The 17,882-nt window shown below is 38.6% G+C and overlaps 2 protein-coding genes across 2 annotated transcripts; both read left to right on the plus strand.

Annotated features, from left to right (window-relative positions):
• Positions 1-2,171: 2,171 nt before the first annotated feature.
• Positions 2,172-4,373, plus strand: LOC140794113 (protein DETOXIFICATION 49-like). The gene has a single exon (XM_073145978.1). The coding sequence runs from the start codon at positions 2,377-2,379 to the stop codon at positions 3,931-3,933; it is 1,557 nt and encodes a 518-aa protein (XP_073002079.1). The 5' UTR covers positions 2,172-2,376; the 3' UTR covers positions 3,934-4,373.
• A 10,674-nt stretch (positions 4,374-15,047) lies between these two features.
• On the plus strand, positions 15,048-16,187 carry LOC140793196 (probable xyloglucan endotransglucosylase/hydrolase protein 32). Its single transcript, XM_073144550.1, has one exon. The coding sequence runs from the start codon at positions 15,241-15,243 to the stop codon at positions 15,907-15,909; it is 669 nt and encodes a 222-aa protein (XP_073000651.1). The 5' UTR covers positions 15,048-15,240; the 3' UTR covers positions 15,910-16,187.
• The last annotated feature ends 1,695 nt before the right edge of the window (positions 16,188-17,882 follow it).

A 17,882-nucleotide genomic window follows, 5' to 3' on the forward strand; every position in this document is an offset into this window, starting at 1 on the left:
CCAATCACCTACCCAGCTTCACGAAAACTATGATGGAATATATGAGAATAAGTCAAAGCAGCGAGGAAGACGACAGTCTAGTCCTAGTTTCCCGAGTTGAATGAGAAATGTCGTATCCTTCTGGATGTATATTTTTCCCTCCTCCCATTTTTATTTTCAGAATCCTCACAGTGACCTAAGATGAGTTCTATTTTTCGCTCTTTTTTCTTGAGTAGATTTTGTGGAGGGCTTATATCATATGAATATTTCTCAATTTGAATCCCAGCAGCAAAATTGATCAGTGATATAATTAAGCTTCGAGCTATTCTTTCTTATCGCTTAACGCGGTGATGCGTTGTTACATAAAAGCAAAAACGAAAAAACGAAAAAGAAGAAGAAGAAGAAGAGGAGGAGGAGGAGGAGGAGGAGAGGAGGAATTTGGATAATGACAGGCTCTATGAGCACTAGAATACCCAACCTCGTTAGGGTGGATTATAGCTAGCTAGCCTTCTCTTCCCGTGTGATAGCCACTGGCATATAAGTTAGTGGCCCTGGGAAGACTCAACGAGGTGGACCACGGGAAGAAGTACTAGTCGAGCTCAGTCAAGGGAAACGGTTGGACTCGGCCAAAGCCCACGAAAGACAAAAGAAAATGAAAAGGAAGACGGAGAAGATTTGGTGCCCGCTTGTAGCGCAGCCAACGTATAGAGTAAGGTGGCCCATCCCTTCAAAAGAGGTACTATTTTTACTATTTGGTCCCTCCGATTTTATAACATTATTTTGCAACATTTTAATTTACCTTTTATAGTCAGAATACATACATACAGTGATGAAGCCATAGGTCCATGCTGCTGACGGCATAAATAATTTTTAAAACATTTTTGGTAAATGGAGTGGAAATATTTTACTCGCCTAACTTTTGTACATAAAAAGATATATTAGCTTTGACAATAGAACCAAATATCTTTTCTATTTTTCCGTTCGATGGTAATTCGGTAAATAACATAAACCAAGTGCGGGGGAGCGGAAACTTGTGGCGCTGTCGCGCTGACCAAGTACGAGTACAGGGCTGAAACAGTAGGGTTAAATATCGTGCAGATTTCAAATTAATTTCCCCAAATTTATATATCACGTGGCCACCAATCGATCTGAGCCGTCCCTCTGGAAGGCAGCCGTGGGTTCCAATTGAGTAGGGGGAGAGGATAACGGCTCGGATTCAGATATTTTTATCCAATTACCAACCATGGACGCGATAAGGAAAGACTATTCGAGTCCTTATTCCGCTAAAATTTAAAATGAATAAAAACATAATGTCCGCACGAGCCATCGCGAAGAAAATAATATGAGAAATATCTGTGCAGACAAATTTTGCTCAATTTATATGAGACGACTTTATTTTTTGTCAACAACTAGATTAATTCAATAACTAGTTTGAAAATTGCCAAGTAATTAATGACTGGGACTAGGTAATGATCCTATAATGTCAAAATGCGAACAGGACTTACCAACTAATATATGAAAATGGTGGTGGAAACGGGCAACAACATCTAAATCGTAGATTAGACAACCTAGTCATTTATTATACATGGGTTGAATATCAGAGTCAATACAATCAAAAATTGAATTATAGTGCAATCTAAGAATTTTCTTTTCTTCACCCTTTATGGCATTGAAACTCAATTCTATTAACCCTAATCATACAATAGTATGTGAGCATAATACGATAAAATATTGTGACCTCTACTGTCTACGATTAGTGCGCTTATACTCCCATTGAGTGCATTCACAAACCAACGTTGACCTTTTGTTACTAACCCTAATTTATGCTTCATATTTTTGAGATGTGTTGGGATGAACTCGAATATATAAATAAAAAAGAAAGGTATAAATTAGTTATATCTTTTTTATTTATTTATTTGGACTCCTATTAATATTTAGTGTTGCTACGTTGCGACGCATAAAGTCTACAGCTCACCTCTTTTTCTTTAAACCCTTCAAAAAGTCAAATATTTGATTACTGGCTCTTCGTCCCGTTGGGACGAGTCAAAACGATGGAAGTTTTAATTAAGGTGCAACTACGGAGGCACACCATCATAAAACGCGAATTTTAAAAGGACATAGGAAATTAACGGGTACTCTCGTTTTGCACTCTGCTTCTTGATTGGATGAAAAGCTAATCTTGGACCAACTCCTACGAGTCTCTGACCCCGTTACTATATAAACCCCCACGCCATTGCATTTCCACACACACACACACACACACACACACACACACACCCCTCAGTTTGCCTGTCTCTCCAAATAAGTAATACTGGAACAGGAGCCCTCATCGCCTTGTTAACTATAACTTGAATAGTTTTGAAAGCTCTCAATTTTGTTCCCCAACCGCCAAAAGCTATGGCGCCAAGCCAACGCGACAATAACGATGGCAGCGGGGAATTTGTAGCCGCGCCTTTGCTGACAAAGACGGTGGAGACGCCCGCCCCGGTGTTGGGTCGAAAGCCTGGGTCTCCTCTCGCCGAGTCTTTCGTCGAGGCGAGGTCTATACTTAGGCTCGCCGTTCCGATGATTATGACCGGCCTCCTGCTCTATCTCCGGTCGATGATATCGATGCTATTCCTGGGCCGGCTCGGCGGCCTCGCGCTCGCGGGTGGCTCGCTGGCCATAGGCTTCGCGAACATCACCGGGTATTCGGTGTTGTCCGGCTTGGCGATGGGCATGGAGCCCATCTGCGGGCAGGCGTTCGGTGCGGAGCGTCACGCCCTCGTCGGCCTCGCGATGCAGCGCACCGTCCTCCTCCTCCTCTGCATCTCCTTTCCAATTGCGCTCCTTTGGATCTACATAGAGCCGCTCCTCCTCCTCTGCGGCCAAGACGCCGCCATCTCCAGCGCCGCCCAGTCCTACATTCTCTTCTCCCTCCCAGACCTTCTCCTCCAATCGTTCCTCCACCCCCTCCGCATCTACCTCCGCTCCCAATCCATCAACCTCCCCCTCACCGCCTGCGCCGCCCTCGCCATCGCCCTCCACTTCCCCATCAACTACCTCCTCGTCTCCGTCCTCCACCTCGGCATCAAAGGCGCCGCCTTGGCCGCCGTCTGGGCCAATCTCAACCTCCTCTGCTTCCTCCTCACATACGTATACTTCTCCGGAATCCACAAACTCACCGGCGGATTCGCCCTCTCCTCGGAAAGCTTCAAAGGATGGAAGCCGCTCCTCTCCCTCTCCATCCCCAGCTGCATCAGCGTTTGCTTGGAGTGGTGGTGGTACGAAATCATGATACTCCTCTGCGGATTACTACTAAATCCGCAAGCAACGGTCGCGTCCATGGGGATTTTGATCCAGACCACCTCCCTAATCTACATCTTCCCCTCCTCGCTAAGCTTCGGGGTCTCGACCCGGGTCGGGAACGAGCTCGGCGCGAACCGGCCCGACCGCGCCCGGCGCGCCGCCAAGGTGGGGCTCACGTGCAGCTTCGTGCTCGGCTTCTTCGCACTCAGCTTCGCTGTCTCGGTCCGCAACGTGTGGGCACGGATGTTCACGTCCGACGCCGGGATCATCGGGCTGACCGCGTCGGTGCTGCCCATCCTTGGCCTATGCGAGCTTGGCAACTGTCCGCAGACGGCCGGGTGTGGGGTCCTCAGGGGTAGCGCGCGGCCCAAGCTCGGAGCCGATGTGAATTTGGGTTCCTTCTACGCGGTCGGGATGCCAGTCGCAGTTGGGCTCGCCTTTTGGGCTGGGCTCGACTTTAAAGGGCTTTGGCTCGGACTCCTCTCAGCTCAGGCCACGTGCGTCCTGCTCATGCTTGTCGTTATACGAAGAACGGATTGGGACTTGCAAGCTGACAGAGCTCAGAAGCTAACAGGAGGAACCCATCTACCTGACGCGCATGACAACAAGGTTGATGGAGATTATCAGAAGCCTTCTCCTACTTCGCTAGTAATTAGCGTACAATAATAGTCCAACCCCATCGACCGCCCGTGTTAACCAAATTGACCAAAAGTTTGAATTTATTTTTCATTTTTGTGTATTATTCTGATTCTTCTCGAACCATAACAATTTTTTCAACGAAATTTTTTAACTTTTTCTTAAAAAAGGATTTTAAATACATATGTGTCTGTGTGTGTGAAAAAGGAACGGAAGTGGAGCAATTCGCATTGGGTTCTACTCCGCATCCATCTTTGGAAACTGATGTCTTAATAGCCGACATATATTGGCGAAGACTCGCTTCGCCCGCCATTCCAGAATGTAGACGAGTGGACGGTCCCACCAACTTGTAGCGGTGTAACAATTGGATTCATGGGTTGACTCGTTTCGGATCGTCGAATTTTTTTGTAAAACACCTCGTGGGTCCAATGATTTGAACTTAGCAATTAAATGCCTATCACGTTTACACATCTCGTCTCTATTTGAATTGAGTAAAATGAATAAAAGAAGACCATGGCCATCCCTCTTCTCTTGGCCTAGTACAATACTCTTTTTGGAGATTGGGTTAAATAATTTCCACTGGGAGGGATTAGAGGCATGTAATAATATAGCCTTGTCGGTTGTTGGGGAATAACCACGCATAGATCCAGGTGAATTTATTTTCTCGTCCATATACTCCGTATCCGTACCAAATCCAGGGATCAACTTGCACTTTGATGATCGTAATCACAACGTAGACATTGCCAATTAACAAACTAACCCTTGGAACCCTTGGATAGTTTATATATATATATATATATATATTGAGTCCAAAAGCCAAGATGCATACATTTTATGTGCTGCGAACTATGAAAACTATATTATTCTATCAAGGACGCGACCCATCTCCCTCAAAGTCAATCTTTATCACCGCTGGCTATATACTTAGCTTTCTTTCTTCTTTTTATATAGGCAATTAATTAACAAAATGTTGCTTAAGTACGCAATTATGTACCATCAACGAATCGCAGCATCTTTAAGATCTACTTATTCTAGAATAAAAAGTCATCATTGTGAATAAAGTTATTCTTCTCCTCCTGTGAAGCCAATTCCAATTCGCGGCGTCTAGTCTTCTCTCTGATGTAAGTAATGCGTGGGTGGCTGTTGGTTTCGTAAGGGATGACATCCAATTATGTCAAACATAAGGTTCGGATAACCAATCGGTTTACATTTCTTTCTATCCCACAAAGTCAGATCTCTTTCATCCGTTTAATTTATTCTATCGGTTAAGTTCAAGAAGGACTTATTCTGATTTTTTTTAAAACATCAAAACCAGATATGTATCAGCACCAGCTGCGGTAGAGTAGATACGAAGTCTTATTCAGATCTTCATAACAAAAAAAGAAAAAGAAAAAAAGAACAACGCCCATTGCCTCTTCGTTGTGTATTCTCTAATCTATTTCATAATTATACCTTTAGTTATTGTTTTAGAAATGCTAATCATTAATCGGTTAGTGGCACTTGGCTCTTGTATGTAGATGCCCCCCCCGCCCCCAAGTTCCTGCTGGATAAGGTGGCCTGGGCTGTCTCTTCTTAGATGGAGTAGATAAGAAACGGGGATAACTAGAGCCAGAATAAGGATTAGTCAAATACGATAGCGTCTTGGTATTCGCCCCTCCCTCGGATAAGGTGGGCTGTCTCTTCTTAGGTGGAAGTCATGAGGTCGACAATTTGATAATAGTCATCCTCAATTTGTGGTCACGTCGATCGAAAAATGAGAACAAAGGATACTTATAATCCAAATTCCATTGAGGAATTTGAAGTAAAAGCTTCTGATTACTTGATCCAAGAGGCAAATCGCTGGAAACTATGCTGGTCAAAGCGAGCACACAGTGTGGTCAAAAGGTCGGATAGTTCCTTCAGTTGGTTATCCGCACTTCTTTTGACAAGCAAGATGGATAGTGGATCCACTATTCCTTCGGAATGATGGATAAAGAAGTGAGTACGTAGAGTAGAAGTGAAGAGAACGAGAGGTGAGCGACGTCAGCATGCGGCTTTCCGAGGCCGTCAAAGAGACATGAATCGAATAAGAATGATAATGATTAATTTTGAGGAGATAGAGAGAGAAACCTGGGGGAATGTCGACTGGAACCCAACACGGCTATGTTTTGCTGGGCTTTGACCTGGGCCGTGTTCATCGCTGCACCCATCTTAAGACTTCTCTTTGCCTCCTCCCACTTAGCTTCATGACAAGCTAACAACTATCACTTTTGTTTCAGTTTATACTTTTATCTTTTTTATTATTTTTTCCTTACGATATTTTTTTATTATTAACACCCCACCCTACCATATAAATAGTTGTCATCTGATGACCCTTTGCGCTTTTTTTTTTCCTTGCTTTTATTATCCTAAGACCCTAATAGAAAATATTTTAGTATCCTAAAAAATATTAAATATCTTTTACTTTTAACATAATAAGAGCAAAACATAAAACATAAGTATATGATAGGCCGTAACAAGAGGTAGGGTGTTTTAAAAAAATTCCCTTATTTTTATAAAAAATATATATATAATAGGGTGTGAAATATAATTTTCTATCGCCACCCAATTAGCTCAGATACTTCATCTCCCAAATTTAAATAATCACCCCCGTATCCATTGGAGCCTTCAAGCCCATAGTATATACGATATATATATATATATATATATATATATATATATATATATATATATAGTGCTAGGAGTTGGCAATCAAACCTAATTCGGTTAACATATACATGTCGGTGTTTTGACATTTTGAAGCATAGATTTTTATGGGTGCTGACTTTTATTATGAAATCAAGCGTGCTCTCGCGACGTCACGTACTTTATAATGGTTTGACTTTCTCTAGCTCGGATCATCCTCGAATTGTCAACGCTCAACAATGATCCAAGGTAGTTTTAGTTTTGAATTATTTGAATATAATCTCTTATATGTGCACGTTTGTTGGGATGGACATAAATAGGCGGTTGTGTAGGGTTATGGGCTTAAGGCCTGGAATATGGTAGCTTTTCAAAATATATTCTTTGAGAAATATTAAAATGTTATATAAACCCTAACCCTTAAACAGACATCAATTATGGAAAAATAATAATGTGCTGCATATGTTAGCTACAAGCAAAGTAGAAATAAATATGGGGCCAAGTTTGGGCTGGCCTTTTTGGGCCAACCAAGCTTAAGCATTTTGTTTTCAGTTCGGCTCACCAATCACTCAAGTTAAACATAACAGGCTAATCTTAATGAGTCAGGTTGTAAACATTATCGTATTGTAATGGATCAAGTGTAATGAGTTTCCCATGAAATTATTTAAGTAAGCTTTCACATAAACATACTTATGTATAATGGTATCGAAAAAACTAAATATCCTATTTGGAACTAAAAAAGTATAGAAATGAGTGAGTCATGTAGCACCTCGATGTCAATTCACGACATCCTGGATTCAATAACGTAAGAACGTAACGGCTAAGCTATAGGTGGGCGTAGCGAATCAGGTTTAAATTGAGTTTCGACTAAACTTAGCCTGATTAAAATTGGACGAGTTCAGGGGGCACCGGGTGGTCAGACCCGATTATCAAGTCATTAGGAAAGTTGGAGGCTAATATAATGATTCGGCAGGCATCATTTAACTAGGGCTTAGAATTTTGCCAAAAAAATTAAGGACGTTCCATTGTTTTGGGCTTATCTTGATGGCCCATCTCATACATTAGTGTACTTTATGATTTTATAATTAAATAAATTTATCAAAAACACTCTATATTTACTTTCAATATTATTATTCACATATTAGATGTAAATTTAACTTTAATACCCTCGAATAATTTTTTTAATATTAAAGTAAGTGTAAATAATAGGAGGAACTAGACTCTAATGTCAAATTGATGGTTATTGCGTATATTAAAATTTTTTTTAAAAAATAGTGTAATATTCTCTATTTGGCTAGTTCCTATTTAGATTTGTTTCATTCTTTGTGCACACTGCTTAATCTACTGAAACAGTTTTCGTATCATAATGTTTGTGTTAATTTTTTAGAGCTTTCGATTCTAAAGCCTTACCTAGTTATATTCTTACTATTGGAGAATGATGATTAAAGGATGGTTATCAAATCAAAATCTAAGTAAGACTATTAAATCTTGTACATATATTTGATGGTTGTTACCGAACAAAACAACAATCCAAACAGACTCTGAATAAATTAGGATAATCCTATGATATTTCTGACAGTTGGGCTAAAATTATGTGAGAATAAAAGGGATTATGAGGACTAACCAAATCCTTTATTCTTTATCGGAATAATATAATCACGATAACTCCCCTTTCACCTAAAATTATTTAGGATTGCTTGTCATCAATGTCCCATTTCTTAGTATAATTTACCTATTTTACCGTCTTGTTTACTTAGTTATATAGTTTGATGTCTTGATCTTGCGATATTATCCATAAAGAAACCTTAGAAAAAATGTACTATTACATATATATATATATATTTGAGAGATGAATTAGAATGTCAAAATAATACAATAAAGTTACACATGTGTTTAGAGAATATAACGAGATCGCTTGTCATTCATCCGGTTTAATTGTATTTAGGAAGGGCTTCATGATTTATCTTTTATAGTAGAGCATTTTATGATTAAGCAGTTAATTAATATATATTCTCATTTTATTTTATTTTCTTTAAAAAAAAAATTAAGCATGCAGGCCTTGATAGATAGGCTCGAATCAAACTCAGAGCTCTAAAAACCAAACTTGTCAAATTTAACTTAGTTGCACCATTCTTTAGACCAGCGTGAACAAGCCAACCCATGGGCATAAGTTAGATGTGTGACTCTGATTACACTCAAAAATAAGTTATTAAAGATGGTAAAATTTGAAAAGTGTAATTGGAGCAACCAAATATACACAATTAATATGTCAATCTGAATCGTCCTGGTTCATCCTCCCTTTGATAGTCATCAGTGTCACGGTAACGATTGGAAAGATTAGCAATGGAGCTCTCTATTACTTCAAAAGCTAGGCCGGTGCATGCCAAAATGAGGGCCATTAAAAAATCATTATAAGGCCTTTGAATTTGATCTAAAATTAAGTGGCCCTAAATCAAGGACTATAAAAAAAAATGGGCTTATGTTATATGGTAGGGTGTTTTTAATACATAATTGCTACTGTAGCTAAACGAAGGAAGAGAGGAGGAACACTAACGGCGGCGGAGGAAGCCGTCAAGAGATGAGAGGAGCCAAAATTTTCAATTAACTATTTTATCGGCTAAACGTTAATTGCCCATTTCTTAGTACAGTTTGATGATTTTAATCTAAATTTTACGCTTATTAGATAGATAAATGAGCAAGATTGAAGCGATGGACGTGATCCAAACGTAAAATATTCCTGCTGCTCGTCGAAAGAGCCAGCCCAACCCATCTACTCCCCATCCAACGCCGACTAATAGCTGTCTCTTGTTCAACTCCATTCTTCCACTCGACTCCCAACCGCCGCCGCCGCCACCGTTGTCCCAGATCTGCTATCCAGCCCCAAATGGCAGACACCGCGCCGACCACCCACCACCACGGCACCACGATCCTACACTATCGTGGTCGACTGCTGCCCCCAAGCTTGCATACACCACCACCCCTCCGCCGCCGAGATCCACGTCGCCTTCGACCGCCGCGGCGGCACTCCACCACCCGCTTCCGATGCGGCACCCGGGGTAACACGAGCGGCCTCAACTACAACATCTACCTCTCCTCCCTCGAGGGCGACAAGTCCCGGTTAGAACTTGTATTTATGCTATTATTTCAGACAAAATTTCACATAATCTGTAGGGGCTTAAATAAAAACATTATCAAAAGTTAAAAAGATTTGCATTTAGCACCGGGTATCGTAGAAAATAAGGGGTGTTAAATAAAATTTCGTCAAAACTAAAGACATTTACATTTAGAACTCTATATTTGTAAAATATTATTTGAACACAAAAGTCCCATTAGTACCCTATATTTCTGCAATATTGTTTGAACCAAGATTTTCAAATATAGGATGTTAAATTAAAAACTTTGCCAAAATTAGATAAAGTTGCATTTACAGCCCCTTATTTATGCAATATTGTTCGATGGGAAAATAAAGTATCCTAGCTTCCTAGGGATAACACCCAATTTCGGAAAATAAAAAAGTTATACCCTGTATTTCTTGAATAATATAATTCACATAAATATAAGGTGTTAAATGAAAAGTTTAGTAAATTCCAAAGATTTTCACATTTAGCTCCCTGTATTTAGGCCTTATTATTTAACTTAAATTTTAAATAAACTAGGGTGTGAAATGAAAATTTTGCCAAAAAATAAGATATTTACATTCAGAACCCTGACTTTCTGTAATATTATTTGAATACAAATTTAAATAAATATAAGGTGTAAATTGGAAAAGTTGCGTATTTACATATAGAACCCTTATTTCTGTAATATTATTTCAGCGGAGAATTTACAAAAGTACGGGGTTTTAATTGAAAAGTTCAACCAATTACAATTAACACCCTATATTTCAGTAATATTATTTTAAAAATTTATACAAATATAGGGTGTTAAATGAAAATAGTTACATATTTACATATAGAACCCTATATTTCAGTAATATTCTTTTAAAAATTTATACAAATATAGGGTGTTAAATGAAAATAGTTACATATTTACATATAGAACCCTATATTTCAGTAATATTCTTTGGACCGATAATTTATATAAATATAGGGTGTTAAATGAAAATAGTTACATATTTACATATAGAACCCTATATTTCAGTAATATTCTTTGGACCAATAATTTATATAAATATGGGGTGTTAAATGTAAAGTTCAACAAATTACAATTAACACCCTGTATTTCAGTAATATTATTTGGATAAAAATATATAAATATAGGGTGTTAATTAAAATTTTTACCAAAACGAAAGACATTTACATAAAGAACCCTATATTTTTACAATATTACCTAAACATATAATTTACATAAGTATGGGGTGTTAAATGAAAATTTCAGAAAATTACATTTAACGTCCTATATTTCAGTAATATTATTTAAAAATAATTTTAAAAGATATAGGATGTTAATTAAAAAATTTACCAAAACTAAAGACATTTATAATTAGCACCCTATATTTCTAGTATATCATTTGATGCAAAATTACATAATATGGGATTTAAAATGAAACATTTACCAATGATATAGACATTTAGTTTTAGCTCCCTGTATTTCAAAAATATTATTTGATAATATATTAACATAAATACAGGGTGTTCAATATAACTTTTGCCAGAAACTAAAGACATTTACATTTAGAACCCTAAATTTCTATAATATTATTTGAACTAAAAATTCATATAAATATGGGATGTTAAATGAAATCTTTACCAAATCTACAGACATTTATATTTAGCACCTTATATTTCTGCAACAGTATTAATCGTAAATTTATATTAATATGGTTGTTAAATAAAATTTTTGCCAAAAAATTAAAGGCATTTTATGTTGTTATTAATATGTGATATTATTTGATGCAAAATTTCACATAAATATGGGGTATTAAATGAAAACTTCTTCAAATCGAAAGACATTTATATTTAGAACCTCATATTTCTTTGAATTTAAATAAAAAATTTACACAATTATGGATTATTAAATAATTTTTTTACCAAAACTAAACACATTGACATTTAGCACCCTCCGTTTCTGTAATATTATTCGAACTGGAAAATTCACATAATACGAGGCGTGGCGTTAAATAAACTAAACGAGGGTTTCTTCCGTGCAATCGAATTAATTCTTTATCAATCAATTTGATGAAGATCTAACGGTTAAGATCTTTAAGGGTATAATAGGAATGAAAGATATTACCGGTTCAGCAGTTAATTTTTTTTAAATATATAATCTTGCACATTATTTTTTAATAATTATATTATCTTAATATTTTATTAAGTAAAAGACATATATATCATTAACCGAGAGTAATGTATATATATCAAAATAAGGGTATTAATGACTTTTATAATTAAGTTGATAAAAATTTAATTATATTTTATCTTTTTAATTATATTTTATTATTTACATATATCTCCCATTAGTTTAAGATTGATTTAAATTAAATTTTAATAGATAGAGATAGAGAATTATATTTAAATTGAAGTTTATCTTCAAATAATCAAATTTAAATTATTTAATATTAAATAATATCTCCTATAATTAAGGTATAATTATATTTAAGAGAGAAATTTTAACGGAAGAAAAAAAACTTGTAGAGCGCTTCTTCCGTACTTATCAATCACTTTGATGAAAATCTAATGGTTAAGATCTTCAAGGGTATAACAAGAAAATTGGAAAGTTAGGCACACGTTCTTAATTAATATACTTTTTTTTTACGTAATGTAGTTTTGAAACCGGTACCGGGTATAAAAACTAGCTATTATAGCCGTTGGATTAAGGTTATAATTTTTAAAGGTGCATTGAAGTATTTGCCTAAACTATAACAGATCTAAAGACATTTACAGTTAACACCTTATATATTTGTAATATTATTTGAAGCCAAAATTTATACGGGGTTTACCAAATCTCTTTTACCTCACTCTTCCGCTTCATTTCTTTCCCACTTCGCGCGGCTCTCTAATCTCTTAACCTTCTCCCTCGTCTCCGAAGCCATCACGCTTCTACGCGCTTCTACCTCTCTCTCCCTTCTGCCTCCTCCATTGGAGGAGAAGAAGCCATCTCCAGCCGCCGCCTCCTCCCCTCTCCGTCTCCGAAGAATAAGAAGGACCGGAAATTGGACCCTCGGTGGCGATGGCCGCCTGCGGCGAAGCAAACACTCGCCCGAACACCGGCTTTGTCTTCGCGTCACTCGAGGAGCTCAACAACGAGCTCTCCCTCGTTCCCGCCTCAAACAATAACTCTCTCGCCCGCCGCATGTACGCCAAGGACTGCGAAGCTGCCATCAACGAGCAGATCAAGACGGGTTTCCGCTTCTAGATCTCAGGCATAATTTTGATTTATTCGTCGGTCTGACCATTTTCTCATTGAAGAGCGAAGAACTCTAAATTCTGTTCTCGGCCTTAATAATTTCTTCTTCAATATTGGAATTAGATGAGCAACAAACTATAGGTGTAATTAATGATACGATGCTCTACATCAAATTAAGCCTGTGGCAGCCAAGCTAAGGCCCTTTCGAATCACAACTAGATGGACCCGCGCGGACATTCTCATTTATAATTTGGCATTATCAAGAGGCGTTGAGCTATATATGCACCGGTGCTATTCTTCAAGTCAAAACTTGCCAAAAAATAAAGAGGGCGAGGGCGAGTAGAGATATTGGGAGAGACACGGAGCTTACCTCCGTCGAGAGCCCCCCGCCTGACGCCTCTTCGAATGGCGAAGGCGATGATTTCCTGCGGCGTGCTTTAGATAAGAGAAGAAGCCTCCTCAATCGATCCGCAGATGCCGGGTCGTCTTCCCTTGCGATGGTTACGGCATTTCATTATCCTTTCTTTAGCCGCAGTGGGGGAGTTTGAGGGACCTCCTACGGCCGTAGAACCCCACTTAGATCGTTTTTGGGGTATGCTATGTTTCTCTCATGTCCGCTGCGGGAGCAAGGACACCTCCCACCTGCAAAAATAGGAGCGGCTATTCGTTGTATCAGACATGAACGAAGTTTATAACGACCGAGTCTTGTAAAATTAGTAGATATATAATCTATTATCAAAAAAGTAGTTGACTTCAATCTTTAAAATGATTGATTACGGACAAAATTATTTAATAGCCTAGTGTCTAGGTTTAACCGCTTGGCTCACTTGGATTGATGATTTAATGGTGCGGTGACTTAGAGAAGCAGACTGCTTGAAACGATATTTCAATGACATTTAAATCAAAATAATAGTTTAATGACGCATAAAGTTTAAAACGTAGATTATATAGCTTAGCATGTTGGCTAAAACATTGTAACGTCTAATTAATTTTATATTTAAGGAGAATGTTCACTTTTAAATGATAAAAAAAATACAAGAAAGAAATTTCTCCAACTTCGTTTTGAAAAAGAAAATAGAGATATTTATTGCTCTTTACTCTTTATACTTCAGTTAATATATCAGTCTGAATAGTCTTGGTTCATCCTCCCTTTGGTAGTCACTACTGTCATGGTAACAATTGGAAAGATTAGCACTGGATCTCTCCGGTCCTTTACAGGCAAGAGGAACTCCAGTTTAGCTATTAAATTTAACAGGTATAAACTATAAACCATAGAGCATGACAACAATGGTGTAAGTAGGCCGAGGCAGGCCGAAATGAGGCCCATTAAAAATTATTATGAGGCTTCAACTTTGATCTAAAATTAAGTGGGCCTAAATCAAGGCCTAGAAATTTTTTTAATAATGGGCTTATGGAATAAATACATTCCTCTTGAGGGCTGCCGGGTACTCTCAAGTTAGAAAGGAATGTACTTCCATGTACTAGTGTTATTTTGTAGATTTTTTTAATATATATATATATATATATATATTTGCTAGTGACGGCTATGACGAAGAAAACCATTAAGACGAGAGGAGCCAAAAATTACTAAAACTCTAGCAAAGCAAGTTCCTCGGCTATATAAATCCACTTCTCATAGCATGTGATTGCCTATCATTTTTTAGTTTCAATTATTGGATGAAGCAAGAGGCTAATTGGGCAGGGCAAATTAAGTCACCTAAAGTCGTCCTACCTAATAAATGGACTACAATGTTAATTTTTTAGACAAATTGAGCAATGCCCACTCACGCATTAGTCTTCGCGCATTTTCCTCAACCGTCTAATCAAATGCTTATGAGTATTTTTAAAAAACAAATCATGATAACTCCTCTTGACAGAAAATTATTAGGATTAGTTTTCATCAATTAACTATTTTATTGGCCAAACATATATGTCCCATTTCTAAGTACAGTTTACCTATTTTACTGTCTTATTTAGCTTGATGACTTTTATCTAAATCGTTAGCTTAGATAAATGACGAATATGATTGAACCGATCGAAACGTACAATTAATGATTGAGGTGTACGATGCATCCAATTTACCCCGCATTGCGTCTTTTAATCGTCATGACAGTCAACGAGTGGAGAAGACAAGCACTGGATATCTCCAGTCACTCACTGGACAAGATCCAAACGTAAAAATATACCTTTCTCTCATCCAATCTCGCTACCACGCCAACTAATCGCTGTCTGTTGTTCAACTCCAACCATCCCACGTCCCAAATCTCCATCCTGCCACTCGACCCCCAACCGACACCACCACCACTCTCCCAGATCCGCTATCCAGCCCAAATGGCAGACGCCCCTCCGACCATCCACCACCACCACCACGGCACCACGATCCTAAACCAGATCGCGGTCGACTACTGCCCCGAAGCCTGCATCCATCACCCCTCGGCCGCCGAGATCCACGTCGCCTTCGACCACCGAGGCGGTGCGCGGTGGCGCTCCACCACCCGCTTCCGGTACGGCACCTTCGGCGCCCGGATCCGGTGCCCGGGGGGCAACACGAGCGGCCTCAACTACAACATCTACCTCTCCTCCCTCGAGGGCGACAAGTCCCAGGACGAGATTGACTTCGAGTTCCTCGGCAAGGACAACACATCGGTCCAGACTAACTTCTACACCGTCGGATCCGGCGGCCGGGAGCAGATCCACCAGTTGGGCTTCGACGCCTCGGAGGACTTCCACGAGTACCTCATCAAGTGGGGACCGGAATTAATTGAGTGGGTCGTGGACGGGGAGGTGGTGCGTAGGGAGGAGAGGAAGGAAGGGGAGCCATGGCCGGAGAAGCCCATGTTCTTGTATGCTTCAGTCTGGGATGCGAGTTATATTGACAAGGGGAGGTGGACAGGGGAGTACGTTGGGTCTGATGCTCCCTATGTTTGCAAGTATAAGGACGTTAGGGTTCCGATCGAGAATGTTGTGATCGAAGAAGAAGGAGAAGAAGAGAAGAAATAATTTGAGATGTTTTAAGATTCCTTGAGGAATGGGGTTTGTCTCAAAATTTAATCTTTTTCGCTATTTTGTCATTTAGGTATTTGGTGTCAGTCTTTCGACTTGATCATGTGGTTTCTTGGTGTTATGGTTGAACAGAGGTGGTTCGAGATAATTGAACTCGAACCTCATTTGTGTGAGAAAGGTGATCTTTTCCAGTGGTTTGAGTATTGGTTCTTAGTTTATTTATAGTCGATGTATCCTACCTTTTAGAATTGGAACGAGGTTTAATTTGAACTGCATTTGTGCCCGTGTTTCAGAGAAAGCTCGCGAGATTAATTCATTTGACAACGAGAGATTTTTTACATACACAGAAGAGAGAGAAACGATGTATCTTGTCTATTATTCTTGGTTGTTTGCTATGATTTGATTACTATCTTCAACATTAGGTGGTGCTTTCGAAGAGGAATGATGGAAGCTAGACGAATGAATGGGACCTGAAATAGTTATAGCCACTGATATGGGTGCATTATAAGCTAAGCATATAATGTACTACTTTGCGTCAGCGAGATGTTCTTTGGATACCATTCACGGCAATAATGCAACCAATTGATTCATGCTTATAGTTTGATAACATGTACTACCATGGGACCACATCCGAGGTGAATTAGATGGCCCGTGTCTTTTAAATGTAGAATAGCGACGGAGATGCAGACTAAATTAAAGATCTTTGTGCGTATCTTATATGGGTTGATATCTTGCTTTCACTGTTATATTTGCTATTGTAGCCAAATGTGTGACTTATGTCAAAAAATACTAAATTCTACTTTTTCATTCTTCTTGTGTACTATACTTAGTCTTAGATATAATGATATTATATATCTATCTATGTATTTTGATCTCAACTCAGTAGTAGTAGTAGTAGTAGAAGGGGTTATGTATAATCATTGTGATCCTATCTCCATGATTTCAATGAAACTATTTATTTGTTCACTGTTAGATTGGACCAGATGTGAGATGTCGGCTTTCATTGTCCTGAGCCTTAGCATTTGAGTTCCAAAATTCGAGCAAAAAATAAATTGTTGAAGCTAGAAGCAGTGCTCAGTGGGACCATAGAATCCTCATAGTGATGCTTGCTAAAATGCTAAGATTCTCTCTCTAGAACATCCGGAAATAATTGAACCCATAAGTTAATTAAATATCTTCTAGTGAACAACAAGTCATCGTGTGGGCATAAATACGTTATGCGTTCGCTTTTCTTATCATTCCCACTACTGCTTATCATAGGCGATTGATCAAGATCAGATGGGTAGATAACCAGCCCTTGGAGTTATTTTTATGTGGAAGAAAATTTGTTTCAGAATTATAAATGCTATTGATCAATAATAGCCACCGAGTTGCATCCACGAGGTCCTCAAGAGTATTATTCTCTTTCTTGATGTTTAAGTGACCCCATTTGATACGACGTCCACGTATCTATCTGATAGTTAATACGCTTTGCCTCCTCTTATTTTGGTGGGAAATAAAATGTCCATTTATGTAGGAAAGATGGCTTCTTCCTGTGCTTCGACATCACTCGCTATAGAATCTCTTGTTCGTGAATCACATGGAATTTGCAAGTGAAAGCTAAGATTCTTGTTTGGGAGTGCAGGATGTAGACTAATTAGAAGATCAAATTTAACATATGATTCACGGACTACAACTACGACTTGTTATTCTGAGATCGTAACTTTTTATTGACTAATTACATGTAGACTACTCGAGGCTTTATTCATATTCATATATAAATATCTTTTAAATATATTTTTCGTTAGTTGTCCGCAGGAAGGAAGAGAGGTGGTAGCTGCTTCTCTCTATTAGATGGTTTTAGAGAGAGGCCTAGCAATCAATGAAAGGAACAGAGAAATATGTAATAGAAAAATGTAGAGGAATTAGGTGGGGGCGATTGGAGTGGGTCGTACCTAACGCTCTCCCACGCGGTTGAGGTTTACTAAAAA

This window comes from Typha latifolia, chromosome 8 (genome assembly GCF_019914945.1).
Source record: "Typha latifolia isolate L0001 chromosome 8, TyphaL0001v2, whole genome shotgun sequence".
NCBI lineage: Eukaryota > Viridiplantae > Streptophyta > Magnoliopsida > Poales > Typhaceae > Typha > Typha latifolia.